The sequence below is a fragment of the Epinephelus fuscoguttatus genome, linkage group LG4, assembly GCF_011397635.1.
Source record: "Epinephelus fuscoguttatus linkage group LG4, E.fuscoguttatus.final_Chr_v1".
NCBI classification, from domain to species: domain Eukaryota; kingdom Metazoa; phylum Chordata; class Actinopteri; order Perciformes; family Serranidae; genus Epinephelus; species Epinephelus fuscoguttatus.
Window position 1 is genome coordinate 41,187,624 of NC_064755.1, and position 20,581 is coordinate 41,208,204.

Below are 20,581 nucleotides of genomic sequence, written 5' to 3' on the forward strand. Positions count from 1 at the left end.
ACACCACAGGTGATATTAGTGTGGCTGGAGGAGACATTCCCAATTGATATGCAGAAGGTTCTGTTAATAAGGTAAGACCTCATCCAGTCTGTTAAGCTTGTTTTCACTAGCAAAAAATACCATTAGCATTATCAGTTAGCCACAGCTGTAACTGCACAATGCTAACCAAGCTAGCAGCTAGCTTTAGGGCTAGCTCCACTCTATCATACAAATATGGTCACTTTTGGATCCAAAAAACCAAGATGACGTCAGCCAAAATGCTAACTGGGAGGCCAAAAAGCCAATGGGTGATGTCATGTTGGCTACGCTGATTTTTTTTTTTTTAATGCAGTCTTTAGTTTTTCTGCATGGACTCGACACTGAAACAGCAGAAGTGTCTCTGCATTTACATCTTGTCTTAAAAGCCATTTTCATAGAATTGCTTTTCTACACAACTAATTCATTTTCCTTGTCTGACTGTGAGGCGGCTTTTTATGGAGTTAATTTCTGTATTTCTGTACATTGTCTTTGTTTCACTGCTGGTTAATGTTTTTATCTTTCTTACATAGATTACAATACCTTCTAATTGTGTATTTTATTTTCTATCAAAGGTGCGACACAAACACAAATGATTATTATTACATCATCAGTCATGATGTGACTTTAACAAATCTGACAGAAAATATAACAGATACACACTCTCTACTGTACACTTGTGATGCAACATGAACCTACCATGTTCCTAAAGTGTGTGTGTGTGTGTGTGTGTGTGTGTGTGTGTGTGTGTGTGTGTGCTTAAGAGTGCCAATTAAAGTTTCTGATTATAGCTTCCAGTGGGCGGCGACCATAATAATATAATAACATGAAGTTAAAAGTCATATGCAGATAAACATACAGAGCCGATAGCAGCAGTAGCGAGCGTTCATTATAATGTTGGACGGGACTGAAACGAGGCAGAGGGAGAAAAGTCTGCTGGCTGTAATTAGCACACTGTCACATGTTACAAAGCAGCCCACGCCGTTAGCATGTCAGATCACTTCCCAACACCATCAACCGATTGTTTGGTTGCTATTCTGAAAGCGTGTAACGACTGAGCCCAATAATAAAACACAAACGCCTGAGATTTAATGGAGAAACATTAGAGTGTGTATTTGTAAAGACAGGAGGTTACTCCGCTCACACAGTGTCGCCTCTGCATCGTTCACTGGCTGGACAGTTCAGCAAACAACTGAATAAATAAAATGTGACACACACAAAACAAAAAGATTCACGTGATGCTTTTGTGCACAAACACGCACACATCTTTTCAGAGGTCTGATTTCCTGCACCATGAAGCACATGGTAACACGGTGTTCTGTTATTTCTGTTCTGGAAAAGCCACAGACTTGTTCTCTCTCTGTCGACGCTCCACGTGGTGCTAAATAATGAAGCAGAGACTCCATGAAATGTGATCGTACAAAGGATGTCAGTGTCATATAATGTAAAAAGTGAAAGGGCTTTGAGGAATCCTTCAACCATGAACTCCAGATGGCTCAACGAGAGCGAAACGACTCTCATGACAGCGCTTCCATCAACGTCTGATGGCTGCTGTCATGTGAAAACTTCATGAACCAAAAACATTTTTCAAAACCTCTGGATAAACTGGAATATATGCCAGAGTCCGATTCAGACCTGTTTTTATTAGTTTCTGAAACACTGAGACTTTGTGGATACAAAGTTTTCACCATCTTTAAACTGAACCTCTGAACATCTCTGCAGCAGCAGCAGGAAATCACAATGATTCACCTGCAGACTTGATTTGTTTGCTCCTACATGTTACTGAAATCAGCCGAAAAGTGCACGACTGAATTTATACGGAAGATTTAGATGGATGAAAATACAAATATTTAGGATCCTTCAAAGGACGTAGTTTGTGAACGTTTGTTCTTCAGAGGATCTGAAAGCTGTTTTTAAATTATTGTAGAAAACAGTTTAACCGGCATCATTGTGTCTGCGGAGCAGCGTGGATAAAAAGTTCAAGTTTGGTGAATTTTAATCTGATGTACTCTGAATGGCTGAATGCTTTTGCAGTGAGTAAAAATGTGGGACAAATTACTGAACAGTGTTTTTAAGTGTAACAAATCATCACACCAGACCAAACTGAGACCAAACTGAAAACATTTGCTGAGCTAAACATCAGCCTTCAGATTCATTAACAAGGTTTGCTACAAAAACAGCTTTACCAGATGCTACTTCAGTTACGACATGTTCTCCCTGTGTCAGCGTGGGTTTCCTCCAGGTGCTCCAGCTTCCTCCCACAGTCCAAAGACATGCAGGTTAATTGGTGACTCTAAATTGTCTGTAGGTGTGAATGTGAGTGTGAATGGTTGTCTGTCTCTATGTGTCAGTCCTCCCTTCAACCTGGCAACCTGCCCAGTTGATTAATGCAGTAATAGTTAATATAGTGCACGTTTCCAAACCCTGCATTACAGACTGTAATATCACAGTACACACACAGTGAAGCATGCAGCTAACACACACTACAAAGACAGAGTTTGTGTAGCATGTAAAACACCCCACTCTGCCCCGCCTACAAGATGTGTCATGTCTGTACCCCATGTAGTTCTGCTGCAAAGCCTGACAGAGATCAGTCCTCTGTGCCACAGAGTTTTTGTTCAGGTGTTTAGTGAGGTTTTTGTCTAAATAAAACTAAAATGTGTGACTTGAACCTAAAGATGAGCGTCTTCAGTCTGAACCAGCTGTCACAGACAGGGTCGGGATGTAATGAGAGATGGACACATTGTTTATTTTGGTCTGTTTATGGCATTTGTCGACAGGAAGAAAGTCTTATTCTTTGTCCTGCTTTAGGTTTCAGAATACCGATGCTACAAAAGACGACACAGATTTTGTCCTCAAAGTTCAGATACAAAAGAGGCTGCATTTCTCAGCCACATTTCTTGTGGTTTCTCTGGAACAGGACGGTCTGTCATCCTGCTGTAATGTCTCAGATCTTCAGATGAACACTTTAAAGGTGCAATAGTGTGAAGTACATCTATTCCAGTGTGCTGCTACTGTTTGAACAGAACAGGAAAGGTGCCTATCAACATGGAGAGCGTCTCTAACAGGAGACAATGTTGGTTTCTGTGTTTTAAAACAGACCACAGTACAGACCGACATGTTCATGGTGTTGTCTTTTCATCCTGTAGTGACAGAAACAACAGAAACAGGTTTGATATGAATATTTATTTATTTAAAGACTCCAATTCTTACAGAAATAGTCATTTAAATTGATCTTTAGTGGCTTCCATATTTCCTATAAGAAGAGTAAAACCTGTGCTGTCTGTTAACACATCACTAACCTCAGTAACTGATCTTAAATACATTATTATGTTTCAATGGACAAATCATTTTGATTAGTGTAATCACAAGCATCATGCAGAAGCCATGAATCACTCCTCTGAGGGCTGATGAAAAATAAGAGCTGATGAATTTTGGGTGGATGAATCGTGGCATAATAAAACACCATTCTGTAGTAAAGATGGCTGTTAGGAGGCTGGGCCGCATTATTCTCAGCTGAATGATTCTGTCTCTTTGCTGAGAGCGAGACAGCCCAGTTTTTTCTTTCCTTCCCTCCGTTGGAATCATTCTCCCTCTTATTCACATCATTTCAACCACTGAGAGCTGAGAGAACAATGCTGTGAGATGATGTCTGATGAGTGGCTGTGCACAAGCGAACCAAAACAGAAAAACAACAGTCTCCAAAAGAAACATCTGAAGGCATTGCACAATTCCAAGATTGATCAGTGAGATTTTTAAGGCAAAAAAGTTTCTAAAATACTCCAGAATAACATGTAAAGATGTCATATTACAATTATTTTTTTAACGCATCGATGCATCACTGTTAGAAAAAAATCTACACATGCAAACTTAATGCATGCTATTAAAAAAACATCAGAATAAAACAGGATATTCATCACGAGCATTCAGTTAAACCACCTATTAATATTATAAGGTACAGTAAACAGCGTTCATGTTGTATGTGTGAAGATTACGTGGGCGTTCATATGGCCTGGCATGCTGACACGATACCGCCTTGGCAGAGTGACATGGATGAACGATGAGCGATGGGAGGCAGCGAGGTGTATGAGCCGACTTCATTAAAGCTTGTTTGTCCATCAGAAGCACAGGCCTGTTTTTATTTATTTGTTTGTTTATTCGCCTTGTAGTCTCCTACACAATGCTTTTGATTGTCACTCCTACACTGACGCAGCCTCAGAGGAACAGTGACTTCACACGTTGCAGCCACACGTGACAAACCCAGCCGTATATGTTAAGACTTCCACTGAGATCCTGTGCAAACAGCGTTCACGTTTTCGTCCTCATCCTCAAGGCAAATCCACGCTTGCCAGAGAAAAGATCTCCATGCTGTCATATCTATACTGCACATCACAGAATAATATGGCAGACATGGAGCTGTGTTCTGTGGCTTTGTAGCCATCTGGACAGAGTTTCTCAACCTCTCACAGGGCTGATCTGTTTTTAATGTTTCAAATGTTCTGTTAAATAAATTGACAGTTTGTTAAACCCCTCCCCTGTACAGCAACTGTCCAATCATAGCGTAGCATCCACAGGTATGTTGGACCCGTCAGGCTTCAGATTTCTCTCCATGTTAAAGTGAGCGGCTGCAGAAAGAGAGATACGAGGGCTGAATTTGGTTTCTGTCATTTACAAAAACATAAAAAAGTGTAAGAAATGTGTAAATGTTTTTTATCTGAGCTGAAATCATCAGCTTAATACTAAAAGAGGTCACTCATCATTCAACCAACAACATTAGTTTTTGAGGTCACAGGTCACAATTTGGGGACATTCACCCTCCAGTGTTTCCCTCGGAGTAGAGCTGCTGCTCCTTCGTGTTGACTGAAGCCAGTAGGGTTGCAGTGATATACTGGTTTTGAGGAATACCTTGATTCTAAAATTGACAGTGACCATACCGCGTACATTTGCTTATCTTTAATACTGAAAAAAAAAATTTAATTGCAGTGCAAATCTCCCCTTTGTGTTATTTTCAACTTTTTACAGAAACTTCCATTAACAAAATGGTTTCAAGTTTCAATTTTAGTGATAAAATGTTTGTTTAACCTAAAATACCCCTTCTGTCTTAATTCATTTAAGGATCATTCTGACCGATAATAATTAGAATTTTGTAGCACTGCGATACAGTGAAACTGCGATATTTTCTGAGATGGTTATACCATTAAAATCTCATACTACTGCAACCTTAGGGGTCAGTTCAGGTAGTTCAACATCTGATCAGCGACAACATTCACAAACATTATGAGACCTCTCTCAGAGAGCTCTGAAAAAATGTAACAATTGTAAGAATTTTCTTAGATTGTTGTCATGAGGAGCAACTCTTAGTGCTAGGAAGCTCTGTAAATGGAAAGTGTCACTAGTTACGGGAAGGTCTGGGGTACTTTGCTCAGGCTGGGCCCCGGATAAGAGGATAAAAATGGATGGATGGATGGATGGATGGACAGGAATTAAAATTTTTGTGAACCAATTGCTTTTTAGTTTTCACACATTTCATATTGAGTCCAAGTTTTTGAACAGAATATCTTACACCCCACTGAGCTTGATATCCTGTGATGTGTGTTCCCGGACAGAAGGTTGAGAAACTCTGCTTTTAACAGTGTTAATACTGAGATCAAACATCACGACACTGAAATGACTGTTTCTCTGAGACAACAAGCGTGAAACTCTTCATCTTCACTCATCCCCAGCCTCGTTATGTAAGTGTCATGCATGTTTCATATACAAATACATGTCCTGGATGTACAGTGTATACGAGAGCGTGGCTGTGAGATGACGCTGACATCGTGTCGTGATGAATAAATGAAAGGCCCTGCCTTGTGTTTCAGGAGGAGAGTCACAGAGTCCTGGCAGTTCGCTGCAAGTCAACTCTCCACAAATCATACGTACAGTATATACAGGATATAGAGATATATATATGTACATATAAAAAGACTGTTCCAGCCTGATCTGGGTGGATCTGGTTCAGTCTGGTGTTGCTCCAGTCCGGTACCAGACACCAGTGCTACATTGTGCAATTCAACATCCCCGCTGTCGTGCGGGGGCCCCGCCATGAAACAACTATACAGAAGAGTACAAAACCTACCAGACCCCCCCGGCCCCACGCTGAGGGACCCTATTCAGTCAAACTGAATAACCAGCTTTACTGGAATGAGTCTCAGCCAACGATGAGACGCTACACTTAACAAGAGATTCTGAATTTGGCAGAAAACTGTTGCTACAGAGTGTGTACTTGTTCATCAGGTCTACTTTAAACATCTGGCACACATGAAACAGACATTATTATCCAACCATTTGCTTATATAAAAAAATACAGGCCTGTCGTTCATGATTTAAATATGAATAACTTATGTATAAACATGAATAAGGCCTGTTAGTCATGATTTAAATATGATTACAGGCCTCAGTATAAAATGTAATACGTATATCAGCAGTAGAGAAGCAGCATTACATAAAGTTTATATCCACCAATACACAAAAAAAGGCAAAATTTGTACAGTGTATAAATGTCTAAGAAAATGTTTTACAAGCAGTTAATAAGTTTTAATGAAGCGTCAACAGCCAAGATGATTTGAGGCGTACGTTTAGAAAAATGTTGTAAACCGTCTCTTACATTGATTCCTTGACTGAATAGGGCCCTAAAAAGTTCTGATAGGATCTATAGTTTGTAAAACACAGAGTCGGATGTAGAAACGCTGTTCTTCACACATTTACAGGAGTTATGAGGAGATACGGCGGCTGGAGCTTCTCTAAAAGCAAATGTTTTGTGCTTCGTTTAAAGTCACACTGTAAAGTTTTCATGTACACGTTAATGGGCAAAACAGCAAAAAGTTGCATCTGAGTTTCACCCTGAAACTTTCCTAAAAGTGACAGTGCAAATACCTGTTTAGGGTTTGAGTGTTTTCATATTCGTTAGGGGAAAAATCTAAAACAACGAGGTCATGAATGTCACATACTCACAACCTGGAGGCTTGAGAAGGTAAAGTAGCTGACTCACTTAAAGAGGACAGCAGCTGTGGTTAGTTTGGATTCACAACAGTTACAGTAGATTCTAATGGAGACCCAGTGTCAAGACAAAACTAGAACCACCACCCCCGTGGTTGTATGACTCCGCCCACCAGCCCACCCCGTGGTTGTGTGACTCTGCCCACCAGTCCAGTGTCTCTGACAGTCTCCATCCATGTCAGTGAAAACATGGATGCTTCACACACAGAAGATCTATACAATCAGCACAGTTTCAAGATTAGAGTCACCAATTCAGTATCTGACCAAATGTCTCCCCTTCTGTTCCTGAGATATGATGTTAAAACATGACGATGTCACAGTCAAGCTGACCTTTGACCTTTTGGATATAAAATGTCTCCCTTTCAGTTTTGTCATAAATAGCATATGAAGTCTTCGGTTAGGGCCAAAACATATTTTGTGAGGTCACAGTGACCTTTGACCATAAAAATCTTATCAGTTTATTCTTCAATCGAAGTGGACGTTTGTGCCAAATTTAAAAAAAATTCCCTCGAGCAATTTTTGAGAAATAGAGTTCACAAGGTTGGGATGTATGGACAACCCAAAAACATAGTGCCAGGGCAGAGGCATACAAATAATCATAATAAAAGTTAAATTAATTAAAAATAAAAATGTTCATAGTAAGTTATTGCAACCAAAAAACATATTAGGCCAAAGTCGTAGATTGAAATCAGTCATTCTTCTGTCGTTAGCGCAGTTAGTTTGTTTACAATATTACACAAATGCCACTGTGACACTAAACATATGTGTTGTGCTTATCACTAATGAATAAACGTATTGCGTGTTTAAAAGATAATTATCATCAGTCTGAATAAGCCACACCTCCTCAACCAGTAACACCAATACAAACTAATATACCAATATATCTGTAACGTATAAAGTGAGGTCATGGGACATTAAGCAGCAAGTTGTACTAATATTAGCTACATATGCTACTTAGTAAACACCTTAGCAACCTAAGCATAGCTAGCTAAGGTTAGCACTTCATACAACTATTTTGCTGCTTAATGTTTCATGAGCTAACGTTCTACATTTATACATAATATTGTTGTTTCCTTGGTGTTAGTGGTTGAGGGGGTGTGGTTTATTCAAACTAAAGAACACATGCTATCTTATCTTTCTGATCATCTCCAGTGAGCTCACACAATTTCAGACTTCCTTCTTCAAGCTTGGGATGTGAAAGAGCCTGATGCAGGAGGTGAGTCCAGGCCTGCAGCTCTGCAGCTACACACTTCTCTAAATACTGACTTTCACCATGAAACTGTGATCTCGTTAACCTGACGATCAAATGACATGGTCATTTAGTTTTCAGTTAATCTGCCTCAACAGGACTGAGTGTTTGATCAGATCTAACTGACAGAGCCGACGAAACAAGCAACCACAGTACTGTCACTGCATTTGATTCAAACATTGTTAAACTGTGGTTGGTGCTTGGAAGCATGTGACGTTACATTATCCAAGCTAAGCCCCGCCCACCTCAAACCAGCAAAGATAGCACAGACAAAAGCAAAATACACAGAAATCTCTCCTGTGAAGTGTCTCTGACCTCACTGCCCACGGGAAGACGCTGACTGAGAAAATAAAAAGGTTTTCGGGGTTTTAGAAATTCGTTGAAAGTCGTTTTATCACAACCTGTACAGCTGTGTCAGTTTCATACATGTACATTGTCAATTTGGAGGTAATTTTTCTGTTGTCATATTTTTTAGGAAAATAACACATTCTCAGTCCCACTAATAAAACTCTGAGGAGCTCAGTTGTTTCTCCATCTGGAAGAAAAAGCTGTCGGTGACTATCACACTTAGAGATCTAATTGAATTGATTATAAAATGGTGAGTGAGCGTCTGTGGAATCCATTTTAAGTGTCGTAATTCCGATGTGAGAACAGCTGCTGCCTTCAGAGCCACCTTCAAGCCTTCAGGAGGTGAGTTTGGTACTGATATCATTAATGTTTCTGTCGACTGTTCCTTTAAGGAGGCGATTAGCGACCTGCTACCAGACTGATTATTACTTTTAGTGACAATATAGTTGGAAAACATGGAACTGAAATCTGAGCTCACAGTCACTCCTCTGATCAGGATAGGGAGCTGCTAATAAAAACAAAAAGCATCTTTGCATTTTGGTTTGTTTTTCTGTGCACGTATTCACAGTGTGTTTCTAACACTAAGGTGTGAGTCACCTGATCTGATAGCTACCAAAGTGCTTCGATTCTCAACCTACAGTTTGGCAAATATTCTATGAATCCTATGTGAGAAGGTGAAAGTGTGAACTCTACAGACCGACACACCAAACAGGTTTTTTTTTGGCAATATTAAACAAAGTGAGAGGTAGAGAGACGTCAAACTGAACAGAAAAATGCATCTGAATGTTCCATGAAAATAAAGAGACTCTAAAACGTTAACACACAGTCAGGTTCGGTAGTGAGATGTGTGTTTTTGACTTCTGGGCTTGGAGATCCACATTTCCAGAACCCATGGTGGACACGGTGCCTGTGAATGTAAGAGTAAGGCTGGTTCAAGTCCCTGCTGCATTTGATTGGACCAGACTCCTTTTGAGTCAAGGCAGGTGGACGGAGCAGAAGGTCGGAGCGTGGGAAGATTTCAGGTGGGTGATGATGGGTTTGTTCTTAATGAAATATGGCAGTGGTGGTGGTGGTGGGAGGGGGGGCTGTGTGGGAGGGACAAAGCCCTGAGTGCAGGACAACAGTGCATGCTTCTCTTAAACTAGCACATGCTCCATTTATTAAAAAAAAAACATACACACTCTGTAATGAAGACCACGGCGCCAGGGCCGAAAACGTTTTTGTACAAAGTCACAACCTCCAGTTTCTGCAGCCGAAAAATAGGAATCTGAAAGGTTTTCACATTAAGTGGTAAAAATGTCCTCCTGAAAAAACGTCTCCACCTTCGTCCTCAAACTTGTAAACATTTATATATTGAGATATTGTGAGAGAAAGAGGAAGTTGAAATAGAAAGAGCAGATGAACAGTGTTCCCAGTTTGGACCAGTTTCAGTCTGACAGCTTCCTGTGGTCCATTTCTGTCCCGCTCACACTTCCTGGTGGAGGGTAGTGATGTCATACCCCCACCATGACCCTTCATACCCCCTCCTTCATCCACTACAGGAAAAGTCCCTTCTTCGGAAAAGTGAAAGCGTCCCACTCGGGGGTTTTCCGCATCACACCCACGGCTCGCGGCCAAACGTTTCCGAAAGTGCAACATGAGAGAGCGGCCGATGTTGCCGTGTGCTCAGAAGCTTCCAGTGAAGAGTAGGAAGAAGAAGAAGCAGAGAGAGGAGAGGAGAGACCAGTAGAGTTGGCTGGCCGGCGTTGGAGCGAGGCCTCGGCCTTTAGATTCGGCTTACCCGTCTGCAGAGGAGCGGGTGGATGGCCGGCGGAGGACAGGTGGTGTAAGGAGGCGGCAGGGGGCCTGGTTTGATCCCTCGGGTCCTCATGTAGGACAGGAACTGGTCCGGGATCTCTGCCAGTACTTCCTTCGCCAGGCGAGCCATGCTCAGGATGTGGTTTCCACGCCGGTCGATGTAGTCTCTGAAAGGAACGAACTGTGGAGAGGAGAGGAGACAAGGTGAGGAGACAAGGTGATAAGAGGAGAGGAAACAAGAACAAATAAGTAACGAGGTGAGAAGAGGGGAGAAAACAAGGACAGAGGAGGAGACAAGGAGAGTAGAGGAGATGAGGAGAGGAGACAAACAAGATGAGGAGAGGAGAGGGCGCAAGGACAGGAGAGGAGAGGAGAGGAGAGGAGACAGTGGGTGTAGTTTAGAGGAGTGAGACAGCAGGAGGAGGACAGAGAGACGGCAGACTGAGGACAGGAGGACAGCAGGAGGAGGACAGGAGGACAGGAGGGGGTCAGACGCTGTGACCTTTGTCCCATTAATCATAACTCCCACATGTCTCTGAAGACATGTCTTCGTCTTCTTCTGTGTGTACCTGAACAATGTCCCTCTCAGCGTATCGTCCTTGGGACGAGATCCTCTCCTCGTCCCCGTCCAGCTCGATCATCTCTGAGGAGGGAAGCACATCAGTCAAGGCCTGTCAGGAGAACTGGAGCAGCCATGTCAGAGCAAACACGCCACACACACAGTGTGTGTGTTTGAATCTGCTGGAGCCATTAGCGTGCCGCTGCGTTACATCTCCTCCGTGTGTTGGCGATGCCAAACGCGGCGTGAGTACACTGAATTTGCGTCGCTGAGCGTGAAGCCAGCGGGCCGTGAGCGGCACACAGCCGTGCACAAGGAGGGGAAAAACATGCTGTAATGTGTGTAAGCAGAGCGCGGCAATGTGCACCGCGGGGACATCATGCAACCGTGCACACTGACTTCATAAAGCGTGACAATTGGTGAGATCCCGTCGACTCTGCAGCTCATTGCTCATCATGAGTGAGTTTGTTTTTACAGAGGACTGAACTGTAAATGTGAACATGACAAACACACAGAGGAGAGGTGAGAAGAGACAGGGCCAGAAAATACACCACCTCTGGTCTGACAAATGAGAATCCTCACATCCACTTAACCTCAGAGGAGGAGGAGGAGGAGGAGGAGGAGGAGAAGGAGGAGGAGGAGGAGGAGGGAAATTAAGGGGGAGCAGAATGGAGGAGAGAAGAAAAGAAGGGCTGAAGCGTGTGGGAGGCGAGATAGGAAGCAGAATGAAGGCGAAGGATTACTGCATGCAAATACCACACAGCTCCACATAAAGCGTGCACGTGATCGTCACCCTGCTTACCGTCAAACTCTGCTGGGCCAACCCCAACTATTATAATCGACATGGGCAAAGATGCAGCCTGTGAAGGGAGGAGGAGACAAAACAGGCTCATCAAAGAGGGGGAAGGAGCAGCACCCGTCCTTTTCACCATGTGCTATCTTAAACACCACAGGCTGTCAGTAAAATGACGAAGTGTACGCTAACATTCGACACAAAGGAAGCTCAATAGCCAAAATCCGATGCCATTGTTGAGACAGACGGAGTTTGTCCAAATCCATCTGGCCTCTGCAGACGCTTTCATAAAGCCTCTCGTCCGGCCAGAGTTTTCTAATTTCATGCATCTACAACTTTGTCTAAATCTCCCAAAGCTTGACAGCTTAAAAATGACTCCCATTTACATCTTCCTCTGCCCCGAGCCGCAGCTGAACTTCTGCCCTGCATCGCAATATTGTTTATTAAATCTTGGCCGAGTGGGACAGCAGAGTACAGTCGGAGTGATGAATGATGAATGAAGGCTTTTTTTAGTGTTTCATAACTTCCCCTGGTTATTAGACCGACGGCCAAATTGCTAGAGATATGAAGGGCACGGATCCTCCGCAGGAGAGTAAATAATTACTGTGGAATCTTACTTTACAATAACATTACATCACACAACGGCGAGGAGGGGGGAGAGGGAGGGGGGCAGCAGGAGAGGAGGCCGCTGAGGCTCCAAATATATGAAAAATCATTACACACATTAACTGTGATCTCTCTAATTAGAAAGCATAGTTATTAGAGCTGAACGTCGAAGGATCGGGGGGAGGGGGTGACCAGGCCCACTCTTCCTCATTAGTGAAGACGAGCAGAGGGGGAAAGAGACGCACTGAAGGAGACGGACAGCTTCATAATGTTTGCTTTTTGGTTGATTAGGGTCTCCATTAGAGGTTTAATCAGAGCTGAACCCTCGGGGGCTCCTCACATGTTTTACAGTAAATTAACTGAATGAATACGAGCATACAGAGCATCAACCGCTGCCCTCCTTGATACTGTCACTGCCTTCTGTTCATGTTGCTGGGTGAGATGGTTTTTAGCTTCATAATGTCTTTAAGTTTAAACACTGAAACACAGAGAAGATGAATTGAGTCTAAATGTGGTACTGTACATTGACGATGGACTCCTTGGTCTGCGCCATGTCTGTGATGACGCCGTCAGAGATGATGAGCAGGATGAAGTACTGGGAGCCGTCCGTCACCGCTGAAGCATACCTGAGACAAAGAAGGAGAGAGACACAGGGTCAAAGGTCACATGAGCGACAGGTCCACAGGCGCAATGGACTGAAAAAGAAATTAATTATATTCGAGCGTGTGACTAACTGACAGCTACTTAACAGAGACAGCAGTTAGCTCGACAACATGGCCGAACACAAGTATGTTCTAAAAACCAAAGATATTTAAAACACTTTACTGTCTAACGGGAGTCAGTAACTTGGTTTAACAGATCAGTTAAACAGATCAGTACAGTCAGACGCTGATCTGTTTCTCTGACTGTGATCAGTGACGACAGTCAGCTCGTCTCTGTTCAGTTTAACTTTATTAGTTAAAGGGTTAACGTACGATCAGATGTTGTTCAGGACCTGCTCTCATCCAGGAAGCTGTAACTTTGTTAAAGCCAAAGTAAACTGACACTTCTTTAACACTTTATTAACATTAAAACAGATATTCTGACTTTTCTCTTCTGCTGAGATCCACCTCTCTGTGTTCATTTAAAAAGGTCACTCCACTGATTTAACACATCAGGACCAACTAACAGGCGACGAGGACGAAGACTCAAGATGACTCAACCTTTGAAACAGTTGTTAAACGTCTTCTGTGACTCTGCGGGAGTTGTATAAAGTCTGAGAGAAATTAACTCTGAGGATGTCAACACTGTTATTTTGGCTCCAGCTCAAAAGTAAAACTCTTTTTCTATACAAGCTCAGAGTTTAAAGACAAACAGAAAGTGCTGCATTATGGGAAGTGTAGGATCCAGTGTTTCTGGAGCTCAACCTACATCAGAGACTCAGGACCTCATTCCATTTCTATCCTTCTCACCAGCCCATCAAATTTATAGACCTGTTAAATGAACAACATTGCACCCCTGTCTCAAACCACATCACTGCTGCAGTTAAATCATCACATAACATCCTGTATTAGATTATTGCCCCTCAGTGATCAATGAAATCAATCCTATTTTATCCAGAACAAATGGTCCAATTACAGAGCGAGTATCAGTGCTGAGTCTGAACAATGTACGCCAGGTAAAATGAGAATCTAGTTATTGATCGTGAAAATTAATATTTTAGGTATTGAAAGCATTAAGTATATACTTAAAAAACATGTACAGACTAAAGTAATCGCTCTAAATGACCACATATGACCCACTCTCAGTGTGGTGGTGTATTTATCTGCAGAGACTCTACCCTCTGCCTGTATTTTATAATTTTGCTGTGTTTGACACTTTGCTGGGCACAGCGTGCAGGTGAGGTGGGACTTTGTAAACAGATAGCAACCAGTAACCATACTGTACGTAGCATCCAAAAGGAAGCTACAATAATGCATATACAGTTAGAGGAAACACGAAGCGAGCAAAGCATGTGTTCGGTAACGAGAGTGAATCTGGCTTTCAGTTGCACTTTCACTGGTGAGCAGTGAAAAAGACATGGGAGAGACGCTGAGTTGTCCTGTTTCCTGTTGGACAGGAAGGTGTCAGCAGTTAGCTCAGTTAGCCTGCTCCAGTAGCGGATTTTCCATTACAACAAATTTAACATTCCAACATTAGCCTGCAGTGTCGTTAAGCAGTGAAGGGAGGAGGGGCCAAGTATGAATGTCGTGTTCATAGTACACAGTAACTGACATTTCCTGCATACTGTAAATTCTCTAATAGTGGGCGGGGCCTTTATTTACCTTTACTGCAGAGGATGCCAGACCTTTATTTGAAATATGCTCTTATCAGAGAGGCAGTTATTTCTGATTCACTGTTATATTGTTGAATTTATTGAATTAAAGTCATGTAGATGTACATTATTTTTAGTTACCATGCACGTTTTATAACCTGGAGTTTATCCACCCGTGTCTTTCCTATATATAAAATATAATATGAGACCTTTGGTGTCATTTTTAAAACAGTGAGTAAGAACAAACTAGACAAAAGCCAAAAATGGCGTGTACCAAAACAGATTTGACAGTTTCTACAATCAGGCTCCACCTCACCATCTGCATTGCCAATTTCCTGTCTCCAAAATGTTGGTCAGCATGGGTCAAAGTTTCTCCATCAACTCTGTTTTTATAGATCGCAAAACCCAAATTGTTCCTGGTGGCTGTTTATCAGTGTGTGAGTGTGTGTGAATGTTTACTGAGTAGCAGGTGGCTGATCAGTGCACCACACGTCTATGTAAAACAGATGTGTGGTGCACCGGGCAGTGTGCAGTTTGTTGGCTGATGGAGGTCTGTACGTGTACTGAAGGTACTGAGTGTGTGGGATTGTGAACAGCCACAACTCTGTGTGTGAACTGTGTAGATGTAGGAACTGTATGTATAACTTTTTGTATCTTTTAACGGCAGGTACCGCATGTACCCAAGACAAATTTCCTTTGGGACAATAAAGTCTATCTTATTTTGTATGTTAGCCTCGGCCAAGAGTGTGTGAATGGGTGAATGTGACATGTAGTGTAAAAGCACTTTGAGTGGTCAGAAGACTAGAAAGGATCTGTACAAGTGCAGTTCATTTATTTAAGAAAATACAGTAAATACTTTAAGTACGCAGTCTTTTATATGTGTTTTTTATGCCAAGAATCATATACTAATAATAATATAATATATATAATATATAATAAACAGTATTTCCAAAGGAAGTGAAAGTCGACCCCACATTCACTCTCATTGGCTTTATCTGCGGGGATTTGTTTTGTTTTTTATGCACTGTGTCCACATTTTTTGTAGCTTCCTCTTGAATGCCTGCTGCTGCCACCTGGTCGCTACACTTTTATACAGTCCCTGCCTTTACCTGCACCTTGTGCACAGGAACGTACTGAACACAGCAAAATAAGGACAAAATGAATAAATCCAGGCAGAGTCTCTGCAGATAAATACACCACCACACACTGAGAGCAGGTCATACTGTACGTGACCTCTGTATGAGTCTGAACATGGTTTATAGGAGAACCCTGTACAGGATGAATTAGAAACAGTATGGTTTATGCTTTAGAGTTGAACATCCAACAGTCAGGTCTGTTTCTCAGCTCTAAACTAACATTTACATCAGTTTTCTTTTATATAAACCAGAGTGAAACATCTGAAGTGATGTCACAGGATCATATTTTGATCGTATATTAAATGACTCTCTTACACACACACACACACACACACACACACACACACACACAGTCGGAGTATTAAGAACCTGACGCAATTTGGTGTCACTTTTTTTTAGTGTCTTCCTGGGTTAAAGTCAGAAGCTCGGCAGAAGTGAGGCTGAACAATGCAGCTATTCTCAGGCTGAGTGGGCGGACGGCGCTCACAGAGAGGAAGAGATGGAATTTAAAAGCCGACGATGAAAGGTGGGAAAAGTGCTTGTTCCAGTCGATCTTGAGGATCATAAGACGAGATGTGGCAGTCGGGAACGTCAGATGGAGGTCGGGAAGTACTGTACTACAAACCAGCACATGACGTTGTATCAGAGGGGATTGGTGTAAATTGGTTGAGTGCTGCTGACAGTTTCCTGTAGTTTCTATTAGAAGTGTCTATTATTTGTTTTTAATATTTAAAACAGTGGAGGAGTGTTTCTGCATTTATGATTTGTTGCTCCAATAAAAATGTAACTGCACTTGAGGGCCCACACGTCTCTCATTAATGCTGTTTTTAATAGTGAAGCGGCGGTACGTGTTTTCTGCTCGTGTCTGTGGAGATTCATTTACTGTTTATTTGTGAGATGGTGGGAGGTGAGACATTATCTGTTAACCACACAACTCTTTCTTTCTTCTGCCTTGCTTTGGGATTTTCTGTTTCTCAGATCCTTCAGGCAGCTCCTGGTCTCCTCCTGAAGACTGTCGCTGCACGTGTAACAGTGAGTATTGATTCCTCTTAGGTGACGGAGCTATCAGCACATTTATTTTAATCTCCTCCCTTTGCTTCACAGATTGCGTCCAGCAGCCCACACACACAAACAAACACACACACACACACACACACACACACACACACACGGCTGCAGTGTCACTGAAGCAGAACATTCTCATGGCGGCTTTGTACTCCGTGACATTTGTGTTGTGTGTCAGCCGACCACGTCCCCAGCTGTGATTACAGTGGACCTACCTGGCCACATGGTTAATAACAGGGGAGAAGTGGGTGGGTCCGTAGAGACGCACAGATTTGAGGCTCTGGTAATAGGCCTCCATCACCCCCTCAATGCCATTGCAGTACGGGTTCTGTGGATTTCCATTCTGCACAGAAACACAGACACAAAACACTTCATGAGTTTTGTAGAAAATGACTGAAATGTTACTGAGTCACTGACAGAAGTGTCCACTCTCAGGATCAGAAGACTCCAGAGTGTCTCCATTTCTTAAGATACACTTGTGGGAAACATGTTTTGACTTGATTTGTGTTTAAAGAAGAAGACGAGCCGTGAACGCCCCTCTTTGTGACTTGACAACTTGAGTATAACGAAGCTAGTGGGAAGGAGGGTTTGCAACTGACAGGATGCTGCGTTTGATGTGTCGACTTCCTGACAGCAGCTCTGTAACGAAATACATGAATCTAAGACTACAGAGACAAACAAGACTGATCATTCAGGTTTGTATATGATTAAGAAATGAAATAGGAACACCACCTTCATTAAGAATTTCAATATGTTATTTCCATGTTTGAGGAAAGTTCAATCAATATTTGTGAACATGAGCTCCTCTCTCAGAGTCAGAAACCAGAGGGGACAGACCTCCTTCACACCTGACACGAAAATGTGTTTTGGGTGACCGGATTGTAAGGTGATAGTGTTTGACTACACTTAAACTACAATTATCACCCCGTGGTTGTGTGACTCCGCCCACCAGTCCAGTGTCTCTGACAGTCTCCATCCATGTCAGTGAAAACATGGATGCTTCACACATAGAAGATCTATACAATCAGCATAGTTTCAAGATTAGAGTCACCAATTCAGTATCTGACCAAATGTCTCCCCTTCTGTTCCTGAGATATGACGTTAAAACATGATGATGTCACAGTCAAGCTGACCTTTGACCTTTTGACCTTCATTATTTTATCCTGTTAGACATTTGTGTCAAGTTTTGCCATAATTAGTGAATGAATTCTTCAGTTATGGACAAGAACATGTTTTGTGAGGTCACACTGAATTTTGACCACCAAATTCTAATATTCTTCAGTCCAGGTGGACGTTTGTGCCAAATTTAAAGAAATTTCATGAAGGTGTTTCTGACGTTGCATTTGTGAGAATGGGACAGACGAGGTCACAGTGACCTTGGAGTTTTCAGTGTAATGTAATGTAATTTAAATTCATGATGTCATTTTGTGACTGTCTGAAAGCAGATCTATAAATGTGGGACGTGTGTGCTTGGGAAAGCGTGGATTTTAACAGTTAACTCCAAACTGAACCTCTCGTTTCGACTGATCCCCGTGTCAGTACAAGGTCTGTTGAATCAGGGATAAATGTCTCTTAACAGCTGCTGCAGCACAGATCTGCCACGTTCTTCCACAGAGTCAGAAAGCTTTTGGTCTTTATTAATCTCACTTTGTACCTTTATTTCAAACTGAACACGCAGACACAAAGTTCTTTTTCTTTGCACTGAGGCAAATTAGAAGACAATGTCCTGATTGTGCTGCGTATGAGTTTGATTACTCTTTAATGTCGTTTCTGGAACTCTAAAAAAAGCCAAACCTCATTTAAAAAGATGAGACGTTCTCCTCAGGCTGGAGTATCTTTGGTTTCCTGTTTCAGGTGTCTCTATACGCCACCAGCTAACAGTCAGTTTACACACAGCAAGTCTCATCATTGATTTAATGTCAACTACATAATACTTTAAAAAATGTGTTAAATTCAGGGACAATTAAAAAAACTTGCCGACACTGCGTCTCCTGCTGTTTGCACATTTTAACACCATGCATCAAAGTTAGAATTAAACTGGTACAGTTTGTTTTGATATTCAGACAATCATCAGAGGGAGAAGAGAACAAAGTATTTGTAGATTTTATACCTCTTTATGGGAAAAAGACTGGGATGGATTTACATGTTATGTTCCAAACAGGCCTGTTTGGCTGAAAATTGCAGGAAACACGATTACATGCATACTGAGAGACATAAAAATGCCCCCCCCCCCCAGGGCCAAAACATCAATAATACTTCAATATTATCAGAAATTATTACCCAGTATAAACGGCTCTGGAGGCTCAGAGGCCCTGAAAGATGTAAAATCCAATCTTACATTTAAAATATTCCACATATTTTAGGGAAATGTTGACAGTTTAATTCTCCTGCTGCAGTAAAGAGCATCCTGAGGCTGGTCGTTTCACATTTTAAACTCTGCATGAAGAACGGACACCAGGAGAAGTATTCTGGTGAAAATCTATTGTTGTGAGATTAAATTTGTTTTTAGAAGTTAGAAAATATTCTGAGCATTTTTCTAAAGTCCAGTTCAGACCAAAGATTCACGACAAGACAAAACCGTTTTCAAACGTTGCGGAGAAAAGTATCAGCAGTGTGAACTGGCCGGTCTGAGCTCGACTCAAGCGGGCTGATGGTGTCACCTGACACTCAGCTGATCAAAATGTCCGGCGGCTGGTTTTAAAGCACGTCACCTGTTTCAACAGCCAATTAGCTTGTAGTGAAGTCCGCTGGTGAAGTGAAAATGACCACAGACGGCGTGTTGGCTTGCTGCAGCAGGTGCTCCGCCCCCACTGAGCCCTCTGTTTCCGTCCTCACAGTGGGTCGCTGCTGCTGCTGGCTCTATGTGCTTATGCCCCGCCCACACACACACACACATTCTCATTGACTGATGAATTGGCGCTGGTTATTTATATTATTGTGGCGTACTGATTAAGAATACAGTCCATCTGATGCTATACTCACCAGTCACTTTATTAGGTACACCTGTTCAACTGCTCGTTGATGCAAATAGCTAATCAGCCAATCATGTTGCAGCAACTCAATACATTTAGTCATGTAGACATGGTGAAGACGACCTGCTGAGGTTCAAACGGAGCATCAGAAGAAAGGTGATTGAAGTGACTTTGAACGTGGCATGGTTGTTGGTGCCAGACGGGCTGGTCTGAGTATTTACTGGGATTTTCAGCACAACCATCTCTAGGGTTTACAGAGGATGGTCCCAAAAAGAGAAAATATCCAGTGAGCCAAAATGCCTTGTTGATGCCAGAGGTCAGAGGAGAATGGCCAGACTGGTTCAAGATGACAGAAAGGCAACAGGAAGTCAAATAAGCACTGGTTCCAACCAAGGTCTGCAGCAGACCATCTCTGAAGCAACAACACTTTGTCCAACCTTGAAGCAGATGGGCTACAGCAGCAGAAGACCACACCAGGTGCCACTCCTGTCAGCTAACAACAGGAAACTGAGGCTACAGTTCACACAGGCTCACCAAAACTGGACAACAGAAGACTGGAAAAACATTGCTGGTCTGATGAGTCTGGATTTCTGCTGCCACATTCAGATGGTAGGGTCAGAATTTGGTGTAAACAACATGAAAGCATGTCACAAAGCTCACATCATCTCAAACATGACGATGAGTTCACTGTACTCCAATGGCCTCCACTG

The 20,581-nt window shown here is 42.3% G+C and overlaps 1 protein-coding gene across 1 annotated transcript in view; it reads right to left on the bottom strand.

The window, feature by feature from the left end:
- Nucleotides 1-3,262: 3,262 nt before the first annotated feature.
- The window catches only part of LOC125887045 (copine-8-like), a 107,127-nt gene continuing 89,808 nt past the window's right edge, over nucleotides 3,263-20,581 (bottom strand). Inside the window, exons 17-21 of the mRNA XM_049573546.1 lie at nucleotides 17,115-17,242; nucleotides 12,929-13,031; nucleotides 11,809-11,866; nucleotides 11,017-11,090; nucleotides 3,263-10,628 (exon numbers count right to left, since the gene is read on the bottom strand). Of these exons, the coding sequence (XP_049429503.1) occupies nucleotides 10,416-10,628; nucleotides 11,017-11,090; nucleotides 11,809-11,866; nucleotides 12,929-13,031; nucleotides 17,115-17,242 (576 nt within the window). The 3' untranslated portion in view covers nucleotides 3,263-10,415. The remainder of the gene's footprint in view (nucleotides 10,629-11,016; nucleotides 11,091-11,808; nucleotides 11,867-12,928; nucleotides 13,032-17,114; nucleotides 17,243-20,581) is intronic.